The following is a 27,420-nucleotide window of genomic DNA, read 5'->3' as shown; positions in this document are numbered from 1 at the left end:
AAAATAGGAAAAATACCAAGGAGGGTGAATACTTTTGCAAGCCCCTGTACATCTGTTTATTCCATGTGTAACTGTGTTGTTGTTTTTGTCACACTGCTTTGCTTTATCTTGGCCAGGTCGCAGTTATAAATGAGAACTTGTTCTCAACTGGCCTACCTGGTTAAAATAAAGGTGAAATAAATAAAAAAAATATTAAATAACCTCCCGGATACAGCCAGATGTGGCACAGCCTTGATACGAACCAGGGACTGTAGTGACACCTCTTGCACTGAGATGCAGTGCCTTCGACCGCTGTGCCACTCGGGAGCCATGGGGTGGGGAGAAATTTGTTCAGTTTTAAAGCTAATTTCCTGCAATTCTACACATTTTCACTTATGCCATGTTACTTAAACTGCATCTGAATGAGAGTGACTAAATCACTGGGGGCCCCATGAAGGTCAGGGCCCCTGGCCACGTGCCCTTCGTGATCGGCCGGTATGATTACTACAAGTTTAGATAGCTGGCTAGACTCATTTACCAATCTAAAAATTGTTAGCTGACATGGGTAGTTGAGTGGCTGTCAGTGACTGACATAACAAGAGACAAATTGCTGTTAGTGTTTTTTTTTGTTTTATGCTGTTTTAATACTAATTGATAACATCATAACACCATTTCGGATTCCCAAGTAAGATAACTAATGTGATACACGGTTCTTTAACTCATGTTGTAATCCATGAAAATCAAACAAGTAGTAATCTCTAGCACCACAGAGCCTCTACTCTCTCTCTTTTTTCCCCCTTTCGCTCTTCTCACGCGTGTGTTTGTGCATCTGCAAGAGACACAGAGAACAAGAGAGACAGATATGGGTGAGTGATTGTGTGTCTGTGGGAGGTGGAGGACACACAGAGAGGCAGGCTGGGAGAGTTAGTGGGACTGGAGGTTAGAGTCCTCTACCCTCGGTCACAATGTTTCCTCTGATTAAAGGTGATTAAGCACTGTGCTGAGAAGGTGTGCTACTAATGAGTGAGTGAGATTTTCAAAGAGAGAGTTAAAAGTACCAGAGCAAAAAGAGAGAAAAAAAAAATAGCAGTAGGTGAAGGAGTGAGTGAAGGTTAATTCTCCTTTGAAATTCAAAGAAGGGTGTCCAAGGAGCGATGTAAAGGAACAGTCACACTTTGTACCCTGCTCATTGGAGACCGTGTTGTATTTCCCTTGTCAATTGAATTCCTTTAAATGTTACTGAACCTTTGCCAGGTCCTCTGTGCAGAGGCAATTCATCTCAATTTACATGGATGACAGCGAGGTAAAGGCATTAGGCAACTCTTTTTTTCCTCCTCTCTCTTTCTTTCTCTTTGTCTCCCCTCCAGTCTTTCTCTTTCCCTCTTTCTTTTTGCCACTCTTTCTGCCTCGTTCCCTCTCCCTTCATTCTCTCAGTAGTGACCCATCATTAAGGGCAGAGCCATATTTTTTGGGGGGGGCTTGCCTGTTTTGCATGTTATTTTGGCATTAATATGTGTCACATATCAGTTTGCAAACAATGTCAAATATATACATCATTGAGGTAATAAATCCGCATACAAACATGGTCTCTTTTTTGTTTTCTTGAGTAATCAGCTCCAAAATGCAGGTGTTTCAGCCTAGCTCAGTGCTTTCTGTGGTGGTAGAGAGAGCCAGCAAAAAATAGCACCGTGATTGGCTCAGTGTTCTGTCACTCATGGGGACACTACGTCATCGCAAAGTCTATGTCCTTAGTAAGTGTAGACATCCAAAATCTTTAGCCCTTTGGGTTGTGCCATAGAGTTATATTACAAGTGCCCTTCCAAGAAGGTTCAAGGTCATTGGCCACAGATAAAATTACGTCAAATCACGTTATATGTACAGTACCTTTGATTGGACTGATTTCAACATTTTACTTTCAAAGTCTTAGCTAGCAGTCATCATCATGATTTAAGTCAACAATCTACTGGCAAATCCTTTTTGATCCTTGTCATATGAAGAGAAATAATGAAGAGAAATTATAGATAAAACGTATCTGTGCTCATCGGCCATTGGACATAAAGATTACACAACAAGTTGGAAATCGCAAATTCAACAATGAATTGTTTGGAGGGAATCAATGGCTAACTGCAAGAAGTGCAAAGCAACCAGTAGCCTGCTATTCAATGGAGTGGCTTGTGTTTTTCCCCCCCAGAGTTCCCACCATCAATCCAGAAAATGCCAGACTTTGATGACAAAGTTTGATGACAAACCGTCACACCACCTTCATGTTTTTGTGAGCACATCAAAAGCCAAGTCCAAAAATGTATTGTATGCTGCTGCATAAATTATGTAATATGCAAGGGAGATATGTATACTGTAGCTAAGAAAGTAATACTAAGTGTATGTTGTGTAGTAAGCTGTTAGCAGCTCATGTGCCTCACCCTATAATTTGGTCTGTTTTCACCTCTTAATTTCGTTACTGTTCTGACTTGGTGATGCTGTATATGTAGCCTATAACCTGTTTTTGAGAAATGTCATAATCTAGTATTGTAAGAGCTTTCATTGTCTGCTTATATGTCCCCTTTATTTATCCTACGGTTCTGACTTCGTGTACAGGGAAAATACTGTAAGAACAACCCATGTTCTGCATTCTGCCGCTGTACATTTCAAAAGTGCTGAACACATAGTTATATTGACTACGTCCGTCGTCGCTCGCTCATTAATGTCTTAATCGAAATTACCGAATGCCTCTTATACGCTCATCGTTCCCTTATGCCATAGTTTGTACATCTCAATTGTCATTATAAACCAAATTTGTTTAAGCAAGTCAGCCATATCAGCTATGTTGTTTTTTAAAAGGATGTAAATGAGGCTGAATAAACTGTTTTTCTGCCAGACAAGGCTCCTCTGATAACCAGGTGTAGCGGTCGTAAGGATTCACTCCATGGTGCTGAAGGAAAGCTCTGCTGTTGAGACAGCTTTATGTAGGCCCTAACAGTTTGTGGGCACCGCTTGTCGCCGTTATAGTGCAATTAATGGATTGTTTAGTGTTGTGTTGTGTAGGGGCTTTGCTGGCGTGCATCTAAAAAAAAAATGTTTTTGTTTGCCGCAAGATTAATAACCGCCTCAATTACCAAGCCAAACTTAATAACCGCAATATCTCACACGCAGCCTATGAAAACATAACCCTCTGAACACATTAGCATCATAAAGGTCTCCTGAAGAAGAGCCAGGATAATAAAGTGTTTATACGTCTCAGAATACTGCATGAGAGCATTCACTGAGTTTCTATTGGACAATTTGCAGTTTAGCGTCCCTGGGAGGACTAACAGGGCCTGTGAAGTATCCTGGCACTGTGTGTGTAGCAGGGGACCAAGTCATTGTGTTGAACCTAGAGGTTCATAAAGTACCATCTCCTTAAGTGGATCAATGCTATGCTGGTTTAGCCAGTTAGCTACTGTGCTAGCTGGCTAAATTGAAGCCGACTAAACCATCAGACCACTTCCACCTGATCCGAGAGCAATGCCTTCTTCCCTGAGTGAATATCACTTTGTCCACGCTACATTACACATATACACACGCCGAGAGAGTTTATTAACCTTCAGATGTGCTGCATAAGCGGTATCCCTTGGTTACCACGTCAGTAACCTTTTCACAGGTATCCACGCACCTCATCTATCCCAGAATGCCTTGCAGCTGTGTGCTGTCAGCTCAGTGCCGGCGCTTCTATTATTTAACATAACGATGCAGCTTCGCTCGCTGACCAGTCAAAATGGGTCCCCTGTACACTGAGATTAAAGGGAACATTTGTATATACTGTATGTTAAATATTTATAGAAAAAAATGCATTACCCAGTGTAGTATCATTCGTAAGAGTAGGGGTGTTAACCCCGGTGTCCTGGCTAAATTCCCAATCTGGTCTTCATACCATCATGGCCACCTAATCATCCCCAGTTTACAATGTCTCATTCATCCCCCCTCCTCTCCCCTGTAACTATTCCCCAGGTCGTTGCTGTAGATGAGAATGTGTTCTCAGTCAAATTACCTGGTAAAATAAGGGTAAAATAAAAAAAATATATATTAAAAAAATGTATGCAGACAGTATAACATAGGCATGTTTTTCACGTCACTGCAAGCGAGTCAGATACTTTTGAAGTAGTGCTCAGAATATGCACATTGAGGAGTCATGCCTAGATCCGGTATACAACAGTCAATGCCATGCTTCCTCTACCCAAGCTATTGTGCAGAAGGCATTCTTGTTTAAAGTGTTTGCCTTCTACATCAAACAATGTGAAAAAAACACTATAACAAGCTTTAGCTCTGTGAGTTTGGAGGTAGGTAGCAGTCATTGTCTACTGGGCAGGTCAATCGATAAGAGGAGAAAGGATTGCTTTTGTGTTGGCTTTAAGGCATCACTTAGACTGTGTGAGAGTGACAGGTTGAACCATCAGGGGCTGAATAAGACCAGCATCTGGCATCGCCTCCCTCCAGCCTATGTGGTGTATCTCCTCTTTTGTCACTATGAGTAACCATGTACAGACAGCAAGATTCTCCAGGGTATTACTTCCTGACTGGGTTGCAGTGTGGCTCGACCCTTTGGTTCCTGTAAAAGACAAAAATACGTGAAGGAACAAGTCAGTGATATTGTCAACAATTTTCTATTCAACAGAATACATCAGCTACATATCATGTCTGTTCTTAAGATGGCCTCACATACATACATTTTTTTATTGATACTCATTTTCTTGCCATGATTGCCCCCATGACTGCCTTAGACCATCAAAATACCCATTGTTACATTGTCCATAAAGCCATGAGCCATTTCACCATCCCAGGGATAGAGCTGACACACTGCCATGATTATTGTCTGCAACAAGACGCATGAGCATGATGCCATGATGTGTTGGAACTATACTATGCGTCATGTGATTGTGAAGTAGAACATATCATGAATATCATGAAGAGGACATTGGTCCTTGGAGCCAGATAGTGGCTTTTTAGATAATGTGTCGTACCCCCAGGTATCAGCTAATGGGGATCCTAATAAAATAAAAATAAATCTCTCTTTCACTAACTCCCTCTCTCCCATCTCTCTCTCTGTGTCTTACTCTGTCTCTATGTGCCTGTCTAATCAATCCTCTGATGACATCTGCGATGCTGTAGATGATAATATCTGATTATGTGTTTGTTAACTTGCACAAGTTGCATTTGAAGTCTGAGGATTCTGTATCCACTCCCATGTTAACTAAGCCGTTTCTGATTCAGAATTGTGCGCGCAACTTGACCCGGGAAGAAAACATTTATATATCTACTCCAGAGTATTCTCCATTTCACACCACGTGGAGCAAACCAGCCTTTCTTCATTGGAATGTATTTACTCAAATGAGTATGTTATATGAAGGGAGTTCTTGGTTCTTCTTCTCACCTTTGGTTTCCTGCTTTGATGTTCTAGTGCAGTGGTTCCCAAACAGTTTATAGTCCCGTAGCCCAACCTCCAAATGCGTACCCCCTCTAGCACCAGGGTCAGCGCACTCTCAAATGTTGTTTTTTGCCATCATTGTAAGCCTGCCACACACACACATTATACGATACATCTATTAAACATAAGAATGAGTATGAGTTTTTATCACAATCCAGCTCGTGGGAAGTGACAAAGAGCTCTTATAGGACCAGGGCACAAATAATAATAATCAATAACTTTGCTCTTTATTTAACCATCTTACATATAAAACCTTATTTGTTCATCGAAAATTGTGAATAACTCACCACAGGTTAACTTCTTATGGGCAGGTGGGATAGTAGCGTCCCACCTGGCCAACATCCGGTGAAACTGCAGAGCACGAAATTCAAACTACAGAATTATAAATATTTAACTTTCATATAATCACAAGTGTAATACATCAAAATAAAGCTTAACTTCTTGTTAATCCAGCCGCTGTGTCAGATTTCAAAAAGGCTTTACGGCGAATGCACAACATGCGATTATCTGAGGACAGCGCCCCGCATACAAAAGCATGAAAAACATATTTCAACCAGGCAGGTGTGCCACGAAAGTCAGAAATAGCGATATAATAAATGCCTTACCTTTGATGATCTTCTTCTGTTGGCACTCCAAAAGGTCCCAGATCCATCACAAATGGTCCTTTTGTTCGATAATGTCCTTCTTTATATCCAATTAAACTCAGTTTAGCTGGCGCGCTTCAGTCAATAATCCACCCAGTTTCCCTCCATCAAAATGCATACAAAATTAATCCCAAACGTTACTAAAACTTTTCCAAACAAGTCAAACAACGTTTATAATCAAACCTTAGGTACCCTAATACATAAATAAACAATAACATTTAAGATGGAGAATCGTTATTGTCTTTACCGGAGAAAAATACCAAAGAATGCGTTCTCTTCCACTTGGAAACACTACAGCCAAAATGGGAGCCACCTAGAAAAACTAGAATTTCTGGCTCATTTTTCCAAAAACCAGCATGAAACTCTTTCTAAAGACTGTTGACATCTAGTGGAAGCCCTGGGAACTGCAATCTGGGAGGATGTCGCCTTATAATAAAAGTGACAGCCATTGAAAACAGTGGTAGGCTGAATTGTTTTGGGGGGGATGGTTTGTCCTCGGGGTTTCACCTGCCATATCAGTTCTGTTATACTCACATACATAATTTTAACAGTTTTATATCCAAATCTACCAATTATATGCATATCCTAGCTTCTGGGCCTGAGTAACAGGCAGTTTATTTTGGGCACGCTTTTCATCCGGATGTGAAAATAATGCTCCCTACCCAAGAGAGGTTAATGAGAAGGGTATGCTTGAAAGGATGCACATAACTCTGCAATGTTGTGTTGTATTGGAGAGAGTATCCGTCTTAACTTCTTCTGGCTGCAAGCCCGAGGCCGGCCACAATATGACAACAGCCATTTCAAGTGCAGGGCGCGAAATTCAAAATATATTTTTTAGAAATATTTAACTTTCACACATTAACAAGTCCAATACAGCAAATGAAAGGTACACATCTTGTGAATCCAGCCAACATGTCCGATTTTTAAAATGTTTTACAGCGAAAACAGCACGTATATTTATGTTAGCTCACCACCAAATACAAAAAAGGACAGACATTTTTCACAGCACAGGTAGCATGCACAAAGCCAACCTAACTAACCAAGAACCAACCAAACTAACCAACAAACAACTTCATCAGATGACAGTCTTATAACATGTTATTCAATAAATCTATGTTTTGTTCGAAAAATGTGCATATTTCAGGTATAAATCATAGTTTACATTGCAGCTACAATCAGAAATGGCACCGAAAGCAGCCATAATAATTACAGACACCAACGTCAAATACCTAAATACTCATCATAAAACATTTCTGAAAAATACATAGTGTACAGCAAATGAAAGACAGGCATCTTGTGATTCCAGCCAATATTTCCGATTTCTTAAGTGTTTTACAGCGAAAACACAATATAGCGTTATATTAGCTTACCACAATAGCCAGAAACACAAGCCATTTACCAGCAGCAAAAGTTAGCGATCGTAACAAACAAGCAAAAGATATATAATTTTTGACTAACCTTGATATTCTTCATCAGATGACAGTCCTATAACATCAGGTTATACATACACTTATGTTTTGTTCGAAAATGTGCATATTTAGAGCTGAAATCAGTGGTTATACATTGTGCTAATGTAGCATCTTTTTCCCACAACGTCCGGATATTTTTCTGACACTTTTTCTGACACACATATTCTGACCAAATGACTATTCATAAACATAACTAAAAAATACATGTTGTATAGGAAATGATAGATACACTAGTTCTTAATGCAATCGCCGTGTTAGAATTCTAAAAATAACTTCATTACGACATCCAGCTTAGGTATAGCGAGAGAGTACCCAAAAGCTGGGCGCAAACGACTAGCACAACATGTTCGACAGATATATGAAATAGCATCATAAAATGGGTCCTACTTTTGCTGATCTTTCATCAGAATGTTGTACAAGGGGTCCTTTGTCGGGAACAATCGTTGTTTGGATTTAGAACTGCCTTTTTCCCTCTCGATTTAGCAAGCACACTTGCCAAGTGGCGCGAATCTCTCCATGTCAACAAACGGAAGAGAACGGAACACGGCAAAACTCCCGAAAAAATTTCAATAATCTGATTAAACTATATTGAAAAAACATACTTTATGATGATATTGTCACATGTATCAAATAAAATCAAAGCCGGAGATATTAGTCGTCCATAACGACAGCTTATCAGAAGGCAAATCCAGGTCCCTTGACGCGCTCTCAAGAAAACAGGAAACTGGTGACACGTCATACAAAGAGCATTTATACGAGCCCAGATCAAGTTACACACTCCATTTCTTCTCTCACTCCTTGTCGACATCTAGTGGAAGACGTATGAAGTGCATCTAAACGAATAAATATCAAGGACTTTAATAGGCAGCCCCTAGAAGAGAGCATCGATTTCAGATTTTCCACTTCCTGTCAGGAAGTTTGCTGCAAAATGAGTTCTGTTTTACTCACAGATATAATTCAAACGGTTTTAGAAACTAGAGAGTGTTTTCTATCCAATAGTAATAATAATATGCATATTGTACGAGCAAGAATTGAGTACGAGGCCCTTTGAAATGGGCACCTTTTATCCGGCTACTCAATACTGCCCCTGCAGCCCAAACAGGTTAAATCATTTTCCACATACAGTCTGTGCCTGTACTTAGTTTTCATGCTAGTGAGTGCCGAGAATCCACTCTCACATAGGTACACGGTTGCAAAGGGTATCAGTGTCCTAACAGCACGATTTGCCAAGGCAGGATACTCTGAGCGTAGCCTAATCCAGAAATCTGGCGGTGGCTTCTGATTAAATAACATTTTCACAGAACTACTTGTTGCAATTTCGATGAGGCTCTCTTGTTCAGGTATCAGTAAGTGGACTGGAGGCAGGGCATGAATGGGATAACGATTCCAGTTGTTTGTGTAATCCGTTTCGGGAAAGTACCTGCGTAATTGCGCACCCAACTCACTCGCTATATCACATTTGACATTGTCCGTAAGCTTGAGTTCATTTGCACATAAAAAAATCTTACAATGATGGAAAGACCTGTGTGTTGTCCTTGTTAATGCAGACAGAGAAGAGCTCCAACTTCTTAATCATAGCCTCAATTTTGTCCCGCACATTGAATATAGTTGCAGGGAGTCCCTGAAATCCTAGATTCAGACCATTCAGGCGAGAAAAAACATCACCCAGATAGGCCAGTTTTGTGAGAATCTTGTCATCACGCAAGCGGTCAGACAAGTGAAAATGATGGTCAGTAAAAATAACTTCTCTCAATTTAAAAAAACGTGTCAATAATTTGCCCCTTGATAACCAGCGCACCTCTGTATGTAGTAAATGCGTTACATGGTCGCTGCCCATATTATTGCATAATGCAGAAAATACACGAGCGTTCAGGGCCTTGCTTTAACAAAGTTAACCATTTTCACTGTAGTGCCCAAAACATTTTTCAATCTGTCTCGCATTCCCTTGGCAACAAGAGCCTCTTGTGAATGCTGCAGTGTACCCAAGTGGCGTCGGGAGCAACTGCTTGCACGCATGTTACCACTCCACTATGTCTCCCTGTCATGGCTTTTGCGCCATCAGTACAGATACCAACATGAGCAGCAGCTAAGTTTGGCTAAATGCGGACCGTTAGTGGAATTCCCGCGAGAGAGTAACGGATAATGTGATTGGATGTTAATTATTTGACTAGGCTACCTGTATTTGACATTGTGTTATTTCGCTGAACACTAGATGGTTTAATTTTATTTTTGGCAGTGAAACGAGGCTACTCAGGCGAGAGAAAAAAACTCACCCAAATATATATAGCCCCGTTGGATAATATAAATATAAATATATTTTAAAATGTGAATCACATTTTTATTTGGCGTACCCCTGACGGCATTGCACGTACCCCTGGGGGTACAGTTTGGAAACACCTGTTCTAGTGTAACCAGCTGTAACACCTCCCAGATTGTCTACCTCATTTCGGATGGTTTTGCACTTAGTCGTGTTTGAAAGAACCCTTGTATATTAGTAGCCTGAACATATGTCGAGTGCCAAGTTTTATTGAAGTGAGAGAATGAAAAAAAAAGATGACCTTGGCTGCACAATCGTTCCCTCCATGTCTTTTGAAACTTAAGTGCTTCACTCGACAGCTGAAGTAGAGTAGTGTCTAGGGGTCAGTGGTGGTCAGTGCCATTTAAGATGAGGGAGAACAAAAGAAAAATCATGAGCATGGCATTATTTCTATTACAGCATACTGGATGACTGCCATTCATGTTCCATTCACCCAGTTCAATGTAACATCGATAGGTTTAGGCTGCTACATGATACTCATGAGGTTGCTACAACCTAGCATATGAATGAAATATTACAATGTAGGTGCACCCAGGTCGAGATTGCGACACATTTAATACCGCCTTGCACACTCTTGCCTGCATCTAGCTGAACTAGGGTGTAATCATTAGTCCAACAGTTGCAAATGAGAGTTTATATTGGTCAAATTCAGGTATGTTTATCCTCGTTTCATTCCGTTTGCGTCTGTTTAAGAAACATTTTTCAACAGAATCGGCAGAATGAATACACCGCTGGTCACCCGTAAACACAGTTCACATTCATAGCAGCCACGTTGTATTCCTTTTCGCATCTATGCGCTCTCCTCCTCTCACCTTTTCCATTCGTTTGTGGACTTCAATGCACAACACATTAGCTGTATGTGACCAAGCAAAAAAAAAACTTTTCAAACCATATCATAACTGTTACACACAGCCTACATTGTGGTCACCATATTAGCTAAAGTAACATCATAGTCAACATAGCTAATAGAACTAACGCGTTAGTAAACCCGCTACAACCATGCAGTAACTTTACAGTGTATAGTCAGCCAGCAGTTACACCAGCGAGCCCCGGTGGCAATACATTTGTATAACCAAAAGCTTACCTTTACTTGGAATAGTTCCAGTGTTGTGTTGGATATTCATAGCCAGCTAGCTAACATAGTATCCCTCTGTTTGAGCAGGGTCTTTGAGTAAGCTAAACTAGCTAGCTGCATTTGCTAGCTAAGTAAGTGTAGTATCCTTAGAGGCTTCTTAGATTGATGACTCATGACACATAAGTAGGGTTTAGTATTTAATTGTAACTTAGAATAACATTCTCTAATGCACCTGGCTTAAGCTACCTGAAGCTTTCTTAAATCACGGTTATATAGACAGACATAGGAAATGGCTACGGATAGCGGAACGCAAACCCCCGTCTTGAATCAATACTGCCATCTATTGGTAAACATAAATATACCAGGTTACTACGTTCCCCCCCTTTAAAGCTAATAACCCAACTTAATTCCTTTCTGAGCTATGCTATTTTCATATTTACATTTTTTCAAACATGATCTCCTTTAGGATCTGAAAAAGTCTGGCGGACGTCTCTCTCTAATAGAGCGTCTCAGAGGTGGTGTAGCTGGTGCCACCAGCTCTTCACCCCTTGATGGTGAAACAAAGTCCTTTTGTGGAGACTTCACAGGAGTAGGTTGTACCGGACTGGTGGTCTCAGGAAGTTGAGCATTGTTGGTATCAGGTGGTTTGTCCAACTGCAGCTCTGGGGAACGTTCCAATGTCCTGTCCTGCTCGTTTAAGCATTGATCCAGATCCCTGGATGAAACTGGAATTCGAGCTCCGATCTGTTCCACATGTCTCCTTAGTCTTTGTCCACTTCCGATGATCACAGTATAAGATACTGGTCCTGAGCAATCCTCAATGGTAGCTGGAATCCATGTAGGACCAAACCCATAGTTTCTTGTACAGACATCATCTCCAGGTGAGAAACTTCTGAGTTTGGCTCCATTGTCATGATTACATTTTTGATTCCATTGCCTTTGTGTATTTTCATTTCAGGTCTGGTCTGATGAGATCCAAGGTTGACCTTAACCTCCTTGACATCAACATTTCTGCAGGTGACAACCCAGTTGTAGCTTGAGGAGTAATCCTGTAGCTAAACAAGAATCTTGACACCTTTGTTTCAATGCTGGGCCTTTGCATCTTCCTCATCCCCGCCTTCAAGGTCTGAACTGCACGTTCTGCTAATCCGTTTGAAGATGGGTGAAAAGGGGCCGACGTTACATGCTGAATTCCATTTTGTTTCATGAATCTTGTGAATTCAGTGCTTGTGAAACAAGTAGCATTGTCGCTCACCAACATTTGATGCAATCCCATAACACTGAAGCTTTGTCTCAACTTCTCAATTGTAGCGTACGATGTGGGCGTGTTTATGGGGTAAACATCCATCCACTTTGAATGAGAATCAATCAGCACAAGGAAAAATTTTCCTAGGAAAGGTCCAGCGTAGTCTACATGTAGTCGTGTCCATGTTTTTTCCGGCCATTCCCATGGATGTAATGGCACGGTGGGGGGTGACTTCCTGTTGCTCTGACAATCTGCACACCGGCTGAACTCATTTTCCACATCCTGGTCCATCTTTGGCCACCAGACGTATGACCTCGCTAGGCCTTTCATTCTCGACATACCTGGATGCGACTGATCCAACAACTTTAGTAGCATACCCCGCCCTTGTGGTGGGATAACTACTCTTGAACCCCACAGAACACATCCATCTCAAACACTCAAGGCCAAGCGTCGAGCGTAGTAAGGCATGATCTGAGGCTCTGTCACTGTAGGCCATCCTTTCAGGATAAATTCATGCACTTGTGATAGCGTCACATCCTTTGAAGTCCATTGCCTGATTTGTGCTGTGTTCCTCAGGTGCATCATCCAACACATCAATCATCAAAACCTGGTAATTTTCTTCTTCCTGAATGATGATTTCTGGAACGGGCAGCCTACTCAGAGCATCAACATTCCCATGGTATCTACCTGCTTTGTAAATGATTCTGTACTCGTAGGCCCTGAGCCACACAGCCCATCATTGAACTCTTGGGAGAGACCATTTGTGGTACTGGCTTTTGTTCATGGAACAGAGAGATCAGAGGCTTATGGTCGGTCACAATAGTGAATGTTCTCCCGTATAAGTACTTGTGGAATCTCTGTATTCTGAATATGACAGCCAGTCCTTCCTTGTCCAGCTGAGAGTACTTTTTCTCCGCTGGCGACAACGTTCTTAACATGAACCCGATTGGTGCAGAGAAACCTTTCTCCATCCGGTGTGATAGCACCACCCCCACACCATACGATGAGGCATCACACGATAAGATGAGCTCTCTGCCTGCTGAGTAGTGCACTAGCACTTCAGCTGATTGCAGTAACATCTTTGACTTTGCAAAAGCTTCTTCCTGTCTTTCTGACCATTTCCAGGCCACATCCTTCCTTAACAGTTTATGCAGAGGAGCTAAGAGGGTAGAGGCTTCTTAGATTGATGACTCATGACACGTAAGTACGGTTTAGTATTTAATTGTAACTTAGAATAACATTCTCTAATGCACCTGGCTTAAGCTACCTGAAGCTTTCTTAAATCATGGTTATATAGGCAGACATAGGAAATGGCTACGGATAACGGAAAGCAAACCCCCGTCTTGAGTCAATACTGCCATCTGTTGGTTAACATAAATATACCAGGTTACTACAGTAAGTGAAATTGAAAGTGAAAAAAGAAAGATGAAATCTCTCTCTCTTGCTTCTCTTTCATTTTTGAAGAAATTAATTTGTTCAAAACTGTTCAACTATTGTCTTTCTCTCTTTTTAAGTCAACTACTTACCACATTTTATGCACTGCAGTGCTAGCTAGCTGTAGCTTATGCTTTCAGTACTAGATTACATCTCTGAATCTTTTACTGGCTGGACAACATGTCAGTTTATGCTGCAAGAGCTCTGATAGGTTGGAGGACGTCCTCCGGAAGTTGTCATAATTATTGTGTAAGTCTATGGAAGGGGATGAGAACCATGAGTCTCTTAGGTTTTGTTTTGAAGTCAATGTACCCAGAGGGGCTTTTAGCTAGAGAGAAAAAAACATAACTCAGTTCACTTGCTCTTTGTGTGTCTGGACAAGATATTGTGTTGAAAGAGAGATATGATTTTACCAACAAATGTCAACTATCAATTAGTCCAAATTAGGTTATTTACGGTTTAGAAAGAGGAGCTCTTCTTGAAAGATTCCATAACATGATGGAAAAGTATGAAATGTTCCTTACTATCTTCTGTGTGTATTCATTTTGAAATACTGGTAAAAAGATTACATTTACTGGAAAAGCTTTCTATTGTACTGTAACACATGAGAAAATATAATTTTCTGCTGTGTGTGTAGTGACATATGCATGTGCGTGTGTGTGTGCTTGTGTCAGACGCATGCAGAATGAGAGCTCAATTGCAAATGGCAAATTGTTCCTTGGAGACAATATGCATACAAGTGGTATGTCAATGATGCACACTAAACCGATTTGAGACCACATTATAAATAGCTCAAACATGATGAAACTCTTCCTTCTGTCTGACAAATCGATCAGCCACAAGATACCCCGATGACCCCTGGCACCGAAGGTCATCTGTTATGTCAGGAGCGTAGTGTCTATTATTTATTGCACATGAATTATCAGCACATACTGTATGCCCATGTATGCAAGCATGTGGAAGAGCAGTTGATGCCATAAGCGATGATGTAAGTGTAACTCATCACCCTTTAACCCCAACGATTACTGATAATCAATAAGGGCAGGGGTCAAGGAGCATAATACAGTCTCCCATTCTACCACACAATGCTCTCAGTCGAACTGCTATTATTATTGACATCACTAAAAAGCAAATTAGGGACTAATGCTTATAAGCCTGTCTAGAGCTAATAGAGAGAGCAAGACAGTGTCGTAGCAATTTCCTGTATTACCAAATGAGGAGAGTTACAAACCACACACCAGTCAGAGTTATACTTAAACTTCATCTTTAATAATATGAGCTTTACAATAGCCCTTTGACTCTCAGATCAATTCAGTGTCTATAATGAATTCTGAGAGTCCCTACAGTAGAATACAAAGATATTTTATAGCCAGATACACCCCTCTCAACTTACATGACGAACCACAGATCTTAGGAACAGTTCACAAAGAAAGACTTTTACTTGAGAGAGGAGTATCCCATAGCCAGATAGCATTCGCTATAAATTATCGTTCAGTTTGGTCTCTAAGACGAGGTTCTAATCTCGTTCCTGGTACTTCATAGTACAAAAACATTACCTCATCCAAGGCATAACTCAATTGTCAACTCTAGATACTCCCATCTCAAGTAAACCCCCTCTTGACCCCACTCCTGGATAAGCTCAGACATTGTAGAGACAAGTAATTGGTTCCCCCTTAATCACACCATCCCTTCACATGGTTTAACAGATACATTCACATATGAAGACAATGTTCCATCCTGTCCTCTTCCCTTTCTGATATTCTGCATAGCACCAGAGACATGTAAAAGACAAGCCTGACCTCTCCCCTCTCTGGGCCCCAAATGACTGAGCCCCAGCTAAGAAATAAGTGCAACTGCCAACACTATAGTCCAAAAGGATACATTCTAATGACAAGCATCTCACATAAGCATATTATGTAAATAAAACATCTTATTTATCTATGTTACCCAACTAATTCTGATTCATCCGCCACAACAGACAGACAGACAGACAGACAGACAGACAGACAGACAGACAGACAGACAGACAGACAGACAGACAGACAGACAGACAGACAGACAGACAGACAGACAGACAGACAGACAGACAGACAGTATTATAGCAAAAAAGAGAAGGGACAGAAAAAGAAACCGAAAGAGAGAGAGAGTTTGACCTGCTTCAGTGAACTCTGAAGGGGTGTTGATATTTTGGGCATGTGTCTGTTTTCTCCTGTCTTCACTAACACAGGGAGGGAAATATCCTTTACTACCATCACCTCCCACATGTCAGGTGTCAAAGGTTAAAGTGACTTCAGAACTCAGTCTGTAGTGGGAGAGAGGTTAGAGGGGTCAGGACCTCAGCTAACCCTACAGACCTACATAAGATTGAAAGAAACTGTATTTGCTTATTTCAACACCCTCTGTGATTCTCAATTTCAGGTAGGGAAATATGGTCTTTTTTAGTGGAAATGTTATGATTTGTGTTTCCTGAACTTGAGATGGTAAAAAAAGAGGCAGGGAGTAATAGATTGAAAGAGTAGACAGGAGGCACAGAGATATGAGGAAGAGAAAATACAAAAAGATAGGAGAGGTAATAAGAGACTACACCGTTGTGTATGGGAGGCTATGTGACAGCAGCAGCCTATTGTTTAAGCTTGACCTGGTCCTCTCTAACTGTTGCTGTGGATGACAGATAGCCGGGGGTGACGGTGTGACACGGGGTGGTGCGCTGATTGAGCTGTGTTCACCTGACAGATTGAAGGTGTCAGAGTTCAAGGATCGCCACGGCAATGAGGGATGGCGGCATTAATCACCTGTGGCCTTCCCTGTAACACACGCCCTAAACTGGAGAGATGGGCTGGGTGCCAATGTTCTTATCCAATGTTCTTATCTCTTATGTAGCGCTACAGGTAGACGGGCTTAATGTCCATTCCTGGATGGGTACCAATGTTTTGATAAGAACATAATACTGACAGACTTTGGTCTGTACGAATCTGTGACTACTCCATATTCATCATTACAATCATTACATGTTGATGGCCATCTTCTTTGGAGTGGCACAGAAAACCATGTTAGCTGAACAAACCATTTTTGGTGTTTGGTATTTTATTAGGATCCCCATTAGCTGTTGCAAAAGCAGCAGCTACTCTTCCTGGGGTCCACACAAAACATGAAACATAATACAGAATGACATAATACAGAACATCGTTAGACAAGAACAGCTCAAGGACAGAACTACATACATACCATTGATGAGTAACAAAATGTTCGGTGATATTTCTCATCTACAGAGATCCCTATACTAGTCACGTCTCGGATTATCTGGTCTGCCTCACAAGTTCTTTAAATTGGTAATTAACTGGTACAGTCCTAATTTATGTTATTGAATGAACAGTCATACTGGGACTCTCTCTTAGGGAAGATTAACCATTCAGTGTAATTATGGGCATTTTGTTTCAGCAGTTTTACCAAAATATCTGATGGCAATGTTACACCAATCAAGCTCTGGTACTCCGAGCGGAGCGGGGTCTAGATGCCCACCCGGACCCTCCCCCATAGAGTCAGGTTTTGCGGCCAGAGTCCGCACCTTTGGGGGGGGGGGGGGGGGGGGGGTACTGTCACGCCCTGACCTTAGAGAGCCTATTTATTTCTCTATTTGGTTAGGTCAGGGTGTGATTTGGGTGGGCATTCTAGTTTTTCTATTTCTTTGTTGGCCGGGTATGGTTCCCAATCAGAGGCAGCTGTCTATCGTTGTCTCTGATTGGGGATCATACTTAGGCAGCCTTTTTTCCCACCTTTAGTTTGTGGGATCTTGTTTTTGTATAGTTGCTGTGTTAGCGCTCCAAAACTTTACGTGTCGTTTATCTTTCTTGTTTTTGGTGTTCATTTAATAAATGTATGTTGTACGCCTACCACGCTGCACCTTGGTCCGATCCTTCCATCGACGAACGTAACATATTTCATAGTTTTGATGTCTTCACTATTTTTCTACAATGTAGATAATAGTAAAAATTAAGAATTGAATGAGCAGGTTTGACAAAACATTTATTTTTACTGCTCTAATTATGTTGGTAACCAGTTTATAATAGCAATAAGGCATCTTATTGCTCCGCGTTGCGTCGTGCATAAGAACAGCCCTTAGCCGTGGTATAATAGCCATATACCACATCCCCTCGGGCCTTATTGCTTAATTATATCTCCAATTTACAATGTCAGATTGAAAAAAAAAATTACATATCAAATTAATACATATATGCACTTCTCATTATTATTATTATTTAATTTTTTTGTGAAACATGGGCTTTCTGACCCTGAGTAAGATAGAGAGATGCTGCAATCACTGGAGCCTGTACTCCTATGGTGATGTGGTGGATTAGTGGATTATCTAATGTGACTCACTCATTTTCTGGGTTGCACTGTGTGTGTGTGTGTGTGTGTGTGTGTGTGTGTGTGTGTGTGTGTGTGTGTGTGTGTGTGTGTGTGTGTGTGTGTGTGTGTGTGTGTGTGTGTGTGTGTGCGTGCGTGCGTGCGTGCGTGCGTGCGTGCGTGCGTGCGTGCGTGCGTGCGTGCGTGCGTGCGTGCGTGCGTGCGTGCGTGCGTGCGTGCGTGCGTGCGTGCGTGCGTGCGTGCGTGCGTGCGTGCGTGCGTGCGTGCGTGCGTGCGTGCGTGCGTGCGTGCGTGCGTGCGTGCGTGCGTGCGTGCGTGCGTGCGTGCGTGCGTGCGTGCGTGCGTGCGTATTAGGACTCAGAGGAGATAGATCTGCCCTTCCTCTTTTACTGTCTTTGCCCAGAACACACTCTAATTATAGACACCTAACATTGTCCAGAATTCCATTAGGAAGTTACATTGCATTATAAATGTATAAATGAGTAATGCACGTGTTGTTCTAATTAAGCTAACATATGTAATTGTTTTAAGATGGTCATACCATGGATCATTTAGCTATTTGATTTGGAAATGTAGGACCCCTTAAGATATCAAAAATGTTGTATTTAAATGATTTGATCAAATATTACATTTGGCCTTTACTACTATAGCCCATAGAAATGGTCAAACGTTTAGTGTTTGGTCCCATATTCTTAGCACACAATGGTTACATCAAGCCTGAGACTCTACAAACTTGTTGGATGCATTTGCTGTTTGTTTTGGTTGTGTTTCAGATGATTTTGTGCCCAAAAGAAATGAATGGTAAATATTGTATTATGTCAGTTTGGAGTCACTTTTATTGTATTGTAAATAAGAATAGAATATGTTTCTAAACACTTGTACATTAATGTGGATGCTACCATGATTGGGGGGTATGATATGTGTGCGTCTGTAACTTTCTCACTCATCATTATTCCATTTCATTTTTTTGAAATAAGACTGCTTACAGTATGCCAACCAGAATGTAAATGATAGCATATGAAGGATTTATTTCAACTGTGCACATTGTTGTTTGAAATAGACACCTAAGTCAAAGTCATGTCTATCTCAACTATGTATTCACAGGTAATTCATTTCTAATTGTCATTTTATTAAGGAGCTCTGAAAGCTCTGTTCTGTATTTCTTTCTTAAAAACAAGCATATCCAATTACTCCTATATTCTTGGCTTAATACTGACATGATGAGAAAAGCAATGGTTGTAGGTTTGCTTCAGCAAGTTTGTTTCTCTGAGATCAGTCACACACCCACACAGAGATGTACAGTGCCTTCAAAAAGTATTCATACCCATTGAATGTTTCAACGTTTTGTTGTGTTACAGCCTGAATTTAAAATGTATTACATTTCGATTTTGTGTCACAATACCCCATAATGTCAAAGTGAAATTATGTTTTTAGACATTTTTACAAATCAATTAAAAATGAAAAGCTGAAATGTCTTGAGTCAATAAGTATTCAACCCCTTTGTTATGGCAAGCCTAACTAAGTCCTAACTAACAAGTCACTTAATAAGTGCCATTTTTTAATGCCTACCTCATCTTTGTCCGCACACACACTATTATCTGTAAGGTCCCTCAGTCGAGCAGTGAGTATCAAAACCAGATTCAACCACAAAGACCAGGGGGGTTTCCAATGCTTTGCAAGAAGGGCACACATTGGCAGATGGGTAACATAAAAAAAGATGAGATTAAATATCCCTTTGAGCATGGTGAAGTTATTAATTACACTTTGGATGGTGTATCAATACACCCAGTCACTACATAGACACATGCGTCCTTCCTAACTCATTTGCCGGAGAGGAAGGAAATCGCTCAGGGATTTCACCATAAGGCTAATGGGGACTTTAAAACAGTTACAGAGTTTAATGGCTGTGATAGGAGAGAACAATACCAACCTAAATGACAGAGTGAAAAGAAAGAAGCCTGTACAGTAATCAAATATTTCAAAACATGCATCCTGTTTGCAATAAGTCACTGAAGTAAAACTGAAAAAATTGTGGCAAAGAAATTTTCAAGCATAGTGGGGGCTGCATCATGTTATGGGTATGCTTTTCATCGGCAAGGACTAGTGAGTTTTTTTTAGGATAAAAATAAACTTTATTGAGCGAGCACAGTAAAATCCTAGAAGAAAGCCTGGTTCAGCCTGGTTTCAGCAGGACAATAACCTACAACACAAGGCCAAATATACACTAGAGTTGCTTACCAAGACGACGTTGAATGTTCATGGCCTAGTTATAGTTTGACCTAAATTGGCTTGAAAATCTATAGCAAGACTTGAAAATGTATGTCTAGCAATGATCAATAACAAACTTGACAGAGCTTGAATTTTGGGGGGGAATAATGTGCAAATATTGTACAATACAGGTGGGCAAAGCGCTTAGATACTTACCCAGAAAGACTCACAGCTGTAATCAATGTGTGTTTTTTTGCAAATGTTTGATTTTGTCTTCCACTTTGACATGACAGAGTACTTTATGTAGATTGTTCACAAAAAAATACAATTAAATACATTTTAATTCGACCTTGTAACACAACAAAATGTGGAAAAGTCAAGGGGTGTGAATACTTTCTGGGCACACCGGCCCCAATACAGCAAGGAGTAAATTGCATAAACACAGACAAAATCGTTTGAAATAATATTATTTTTTTTATTGATTTTTTAAATTTTATCCCCTTTTCTCGTGGTATCCAATCACTAGTAATTACTATCTTGTCTCGCTACAACTCCCGTACGGGCTCGGGAGAGACGAAGGTTGAAAGCCACGCGTCCTCCGAAGCACAACCCAACCCCCTCCCTAACAACGCTAGGCCAATTGTGCATCGCCCCACGGACCTCCCGGTCGTGGCCGGCTGCGACAGAGCCTGGGCGCGAACCCAGAGACTCTGGCTCTAGACCTCTGCGCCACCCGGGAGGCCCCAAAATAATATGAATCTTATGTATATGAATCTCAAAAAGAGAATTGCTTGAATCTCAAAGAGAATTGCTTTTAATCAGTATGTTTACAGCAAACGTTGATTTGTTTGTTTGGCATGTTCATCCTTCCTGTCATGTCTGTCAGGGTATTCAAGTTAATACAAAGACTGCATCTGAAAAGTAATGACAAGTATTCAACTTGACTGGCGATGGTGATTCACAGGTAGCTAGCTGCATAGAGAAACAACCATTACTCTGGATCCTTATCTACCCAGTACTAGAAATGAATACTCTACTTCTCAATGTCATTATAAAATGTATTTTGTGAATTAATGTGAAAATTGAATTCATTGAATTAGTAATCAACTTATATCAAATGTAAATAATTCTGGTCTTATTAAATCAAGAACATGATCAGTATGTATCAGTATGTATCATATCTGGAAGTTTCCCCTAAAGGGTAAGTGATTATGGTTATGTTTCTCGAAGAGCTGTCAACATTTACTGGTGTCTCCTTTTTTCCTCACCCCATCCATCATTCTGCCCTCCTCCCTCGCCCCATCTCAACCTTATCTCACAGTGTGAACCAACCACCTTATTGATGTGACACTAGTACATCAATGCTCTGAATACATTTGACTGGTAGACATTTGCAGGGGCATGCCTCACGATGCTAATGCAATCTGCCACACTCCAGGCACAGCTGGCTGATTGCAGACATCATGTTAAAAATGCCAAATGGGAAATTATGTTACAGTAGCTGCAGCGCTAACGTCAGCCATGAGACCTCCAGATATAACATCACATTCGGTTAGATTAAGCTAATTTGCACGTGTCTAATGCACAGTTTAGAATTCACACAGTATCTCTCTGACAAAGTCAAGTAGCACTGTCTGCAAATGTTCAAAGTTAAATCATAGGGTCATGTATTGGTGACCTATAAGATCACTGACAATGGCTCTGTTGTTGCCTCCCTCTTACACTGACTATAACACTAGAGACTGAGAAGAAATTGTATGAGCCACGTTTTTTTATATAAACCTCTATCAAGATGAGGGTGTCACAATAGCAATACAATGGAAATAGCTGTGTAGCGCTTCCCTTTCTTAGTTGGAAACGGAGGAGAGGGAAACTGCTGTTGTAAAATTCTGAGTGAGACCTTGAGCTTGTTGAGATAGATGTTTTATTCATGCAATTTAACCAACACAAATACTGTAACAAGAGTAGTTAATTAGCGCATAGCAGACATCTAACGAGAAGATTCAGTCAATTACTACTGAACTCCAGTTCACCAAGCACTTACTCAGGCAAAAGAAAGGCCTCTGACACTTTTTGCCTCAGCAAAACACAGACAGTTGTGGTAACAATGTTGGCAGTTTTACCTGGAACTCATTTCTAGAATAAGGTATTTTTCCATCATAAAGCAAAAAGGTTGAGCCAATTCTAGATTATATCACAGCTAAGGATCGAAGGCAAAGCCGAGACCACAACCGCATAGCTGTGACTATAATCATGACGGAGAAAGAGATTGTGTATGTGTGTTTGTGTCTCTGTGTCTGTATATGTCCTTATATCTGTATCAGACTGTCTGCAGCAGATCACATCTGTCATGAAACCCCTGCCCTCTGGCTAGGTGAGGGAATGACCCAGCTAAATCAACTCTCTCTAACAGCTCAGTGCAGTACATACCAAATCACAGCGCCAGCACACAGGCGCAATATGGAGGCCTGATATGTAGAAACCACACTGATGTTAATGAAACAAACACCAAAGAGAATAAAATACAGATACCACTGACAAAATATCTGTCAAGCAGACATTGAGGAAGATGATTTTATCAGAACTGCCCATGGCATACTCTATCTGTCATGGTGGATTGTAGGATAAACTCCTAGACCCAAATGTTTGTCCTTCTACTGAAAGATCCAGAGAAGTTGGGACATCCACGTTGTTATATGCTGTATACTGCTGCTGTGTTTTACTGGGAAGGACATCAAACTAAATACATCAGGCAAATAGGGTCATTTGTGTCACACACACACACACACACACACACACACACACACACACACACACACACACACACACACACACACACACACACACACACACACACACACAGCCCTATAAACTCAGACATTGTCACACCCTGGCCTTTGTTATATTGATTTTCTTTATTAGTTTGGTTAGGTCAGGGTGTGACATGGGGGATGTTTGTGTGTTTTGTCTAGTTTAGGGTGTGTGTATTGTTTAGGGGGTTTTGTAGTATGTATGGGGTTGTGTTCAGTGTAGGTGTTTAGGAAAGTCTATGGTTGCCTGGTTTGGTTCTCAATCAGAGACAGCTGTTTATTGTTGTCTCTGATTGGGAGCCATATTTAAGGCAGCCATAGGCTTTAGGTGTTTGTGGGTAATTGTCTATGTTGTACGTTTGTAGCTTGTGTATGCACTAACGTTTGTAGCTTCACGGTCGTTTGTTGTTTTGTTTTGTAAAAGTGTTCGTTTCGTGTTTCGTCATCTCTAATAAAAGAAGATGTCCTCATATCCCGCTGCGCCTTGGTCCGCTTATTATGACGATCGTGACAGACATGCCTCATTGGGTGCAGTAGGTCTGCATCTAATCTCTCGTGGGCAGCTATCTGCAAGTAAACCGAAGAATCTGTTGGGACTTAATGGGATGCCTGGGATAACGAGCAGCAGTAGTTCCGGTGTTTGGATTTTTGTCACTAGTTATTTGGACGTATCAGGATAGGGCTGAGAGGTTCCTTTTGCGAGGGTGGAGACTTCGCAATCCGGAACCCTCAATTTCTATAATATGTAGACCCATAACTTAATCACAGAGCTGAAAAATAATGACGCACGATTTTAGTTCTGTGCTGAATGACCTGTACAATATTCACATAACTGCACTGCAAATCACTCAGATACAGAGAGAGGTGTGAGCCGAAATGTGAAGACATCATCTTTTTGACAACAGACCTGTCGTAAATCATCTGACACCTCAAATTGAGATGATCATAGTGTAGACGTAGAATAGATTGTTGTCACTAGTTATTTGGACGTATCAGGATAGGGCTGAGAGGTTCCTTTTGCGAGGGTGGAGACTTCGCAATCCGGAACCCTCAATTTCTATAATATGTAGACCCATAACTTAATCACAGAGCTGAAAAATAATGACGCACGATTTTAGTTCTGTGCTGAATGACCTGTACAATATTCACATAACTGCACTGCAAATCACTCAGATACAGAGAGAGGTGTGAGCCGAAATGTGAAGACATCATCTTTTTGACAACAGACCTGTCGTAAATCATCTGACACCTCAAATTGAGATGATCATAGTGTAGACGTAGAATAGATTGTTGTCACAGACACAAGTCAATTAGCATGTTGATTTGTGTCTGTCATAGTTGGGCTGTTGTTCATTTCACTGCCCTTAATGATTTTGGAACAGCAGATTTAAAACAGGTCTCTTACTAAATACCTACTCGACCAAATTATCAGCAAAGCCTCCAAAGAAAACGCCATGACTGGCGTAACTGCATTAGTCCATAGAATTCCAATGATGTGTTGTCTCCTGCGAGTGACCTGAAAATAATGGTCTGGATCAATGTTGATATTTTCATCACTTATTATGAGGATGCCCACTTTAATATTTGTACCACACATATGGGAATGCCCTGATTTGTAATTCTAACCCTGTCATTAGTGGAAGAGACAGAGAGGAAGCCTTTAAGTAAAGCAATGGTAGTCAGAGCACAGACAGGGAAAGGAAAGGCCCCTGACAATATAGACACAAACACCTAAACTTCTGATGAGGATGAAAAATACAAATGCATAGCTCTCTCTCTCTCTCTTACTCTCTCTTTTTCTCTCTCACTTTCTCTCACTCTCTCTTTATCTCTCTCTCGCTTTCTCTCACTCTCTCTTTATCTCTCTCTCGCTTTCTCTCTCTCTCTCTCTCAATTCACTTCAATGGGAAACATGCAAAAGCAAGTGAAATAAACAATCAGAATCTCTCTCTCTCGCTCAGTTCAAAGGGCTTTATTGGCATGGGAACATATGTTTACATTGCAAATGCAAAAAGCCAGAGTTAAATAATCTCTCTCTCACTCTCTCTCTCTATTTCACCCTCCTCCTTTTCTTCACTCACTGGTGTGGTTTAATTAGTAGTGTTAGAAACTAAACAAAAAGGCATTTCCATATTTGTTGTCCTTTTTGTGCTGACCAGTATTATGTCCTTTGATTACATCTGAGGTGGGAAACAACTTTCACTGTTGATATTCACACTACCTTGTCTCTAAATGTGGTCGGTTTGCATTACATATCACACTATGGTCTGAAGGTTCATGGAATATGAGCTCAAAAGACAAATGATTCGAATACTGAGGCAAATTCATGAATCACCCCCATATACACACACACACAAGACCATGATCTTTCTAGCACTGCATCCCCAGAGAGCAAGTTGACTGAGTTGAATTGATGGGGGTATTGATTTTAGAGAGAAGAGGGATGTTGCATGTTGGTTATCACGCCAAAGACCTCAACACACACCCTATCTAGAGTAGTTTCATAATATCAAAAATACATTATTTCCAAATGTTACCGGGGTAACGAATACATAGAGGCAATGTTGTGAGGGGAGGGCTTGTCAAAACAAAAGAGGAAGTCACATCATTTCCCAATCAACCTATTACTAAAGGATATCAGGGTGTTTTATATAGAGACATTACGGCACACACAGAACGCAGAACACAGAGAGAATAGCTGTGGTTACACACAATAGACTTCTGATGGAGCTCCTGATCCACATTGCCCTTCTCTTGACCGGTACTGTAGCCCGTGTTATGGATAGAGGGGTGAATGGAACAGAATTTCAATTAATACAAAAAATACTGACGTTGTTGTAATTCTCATTTTAGCAAATTGTGCTCAAAATATATGTTTTTGTAAGAAACCTCTTTGTCTACCCAGGTGTCAATGGAGGCTCCCATTCCCTGTACTCCAGTGTGGGGGATGATGTCAGTCTGCCGTGTGTCACGGCTGTCTAAGGGTGAGAGAGTGGACCAAGGCGCAGCGTGTGAAAAATACATCTTCTCTTTATTATTAAGAAGAAAAACGAAACAAAACAACAAATAGACGAACGTGAAGCTATATAAATGAACTAGGTGCACACATGCAACATAGAACATAGACACAGACAATTACCCACAAAACCTAAATGCCTATGGCTGCCTTAAATATGGCTCTCAATCAGAGACAATAAACCACAGCTGTCTCTAATTGAGAACCAATCTAGGCAGCCATAGACATACAAACACCTAGACAAGACATTGCCCCATTAAACCTACAAACCCCTAGACAAACCAAAAACACATACATCCCCATGTCACACCCTGACCTAACTAAAATAATAATGAAAACAAAGATAACTAAGGCCAGGGTGTGACACCGTGTACCAATGTGGTCAACCCTGACTGCTCCTCTACAGTGTGGCTCTTCAGCAGAACTGAGTCTCACAGTGCTACTGAAAAGGTCTTTCAAGGGAAGATCCAAAATGAAGGAAACGAGGGCAGTGAGAGACTGGGAGTAGGGTCTGACTGCTCCCTACGTGTTCGTAACATTGGCGCTGATGATACTGGAGTCTATGTCTGCCGACAGTACCTTACAGATGGCAGAGCACATCTTGGAGAGGATACTACTGTCTACCTGTCTGTTCTCACCATCTCCATGTCCACACCAGAGACAGATCAAAAGCATCCTACAAATGTAACCTTGAGGTGCTCTCTGCTAACATATGGCGGTCCTGTAACGTGTGACTCCTTCGTTAGAGATATCGTTAGTGTGAGCTGGGTGAATGAGACAGGTGGCGAGTTGCAGGGAGACTCCAGATACCAGGTCACACGGGTGTCTGGCTGTGACATCACTCTGACTGTGAAACTTTGGAGAAAGGATAAGAACAGGAAGTGGTGGTGTCAGCTGACTGAGGGAACAAGGAAGACATTTGTCTACCTCACTTCTAAGGTCTCAGGTGGGACTATGGATCCTGTCGGGACAATCATCACTGCTCCACAACAACCTATTGATAGTCAAAGTCCTCCAAAGCCCTCTCATTCAGGTACCAACAACATCAATGAGTTGCCAATCAGTCGCATAGTGCTCTGTGTGGCACTGCCCTTGATGGTAATCGTATATGCAGTTTACACAACTAGGAGGAACCGCCCACTAGCAGAGGTGTCCTCTGGTATAGAGCTGTAAGTCTAGATGAACAACCCCCGCCTCGTCACTCTCCATAGCATAGCGCCAGATTTACTCTACCTTTAATGAATGTGTACAAATTAGAGATTATTTGCTGAAGGATTCGTGCTGACATAATACATAAAGGCTTTGAAATAAATAATGAAAATGTAGTGCATGCTAATGGTATCCACTCAATGGGTAGTGACAATTAATGCTTTACAAATAAAGACGTTATATTTCTGTT

General features: G+C 41.1%; 1 protein-coding gene across 1 annotated transcript in view; it reads left to right on the top strand.

The window, feature by feature from the left end:
- The window catches only part of LOC120017429, a 40,076-nt gene extending 12,882 nt beyond the window's left edge, over positions 1–27,194 (top strand). Inside the window, exons 2-4 of the mRNA XM_038960175.1 lie at positions 25,911–25,970; positions 26,482–26,967; positions 27,055–27,194. Coding sequence (XP_038816103.1) covers positions 25,911–25,970; positions 26,482–26,967; positions 27,055–27,194 — 686 coding nt within the window. The remainder of the gene's footprint in view (positions 1–25,910; positions 25,971–26,481; positions 26,968–27,054) is intronic.
- Positions 27,195–27,420: the final 226 nt, after the last annotated feature.

Source organism: Salvelinus namaycush, chromosome 22, assembly GCF_016432855.1.
Source record: "Salvelinus namaycush isolate Seneca chromosome 22, SaNama_1.0, whole genome shotgun sequence".
Classification (NCBI taxonomy): Eukaryota; Metazoa; Chordata; class Actinopteri; order Salmoniformes; family Salmonidae; genus Salvelinus; species Salvelinus namaycush.
This window is presented reverse-complemented; position numbering and strand designations above follow the sequence as displayed.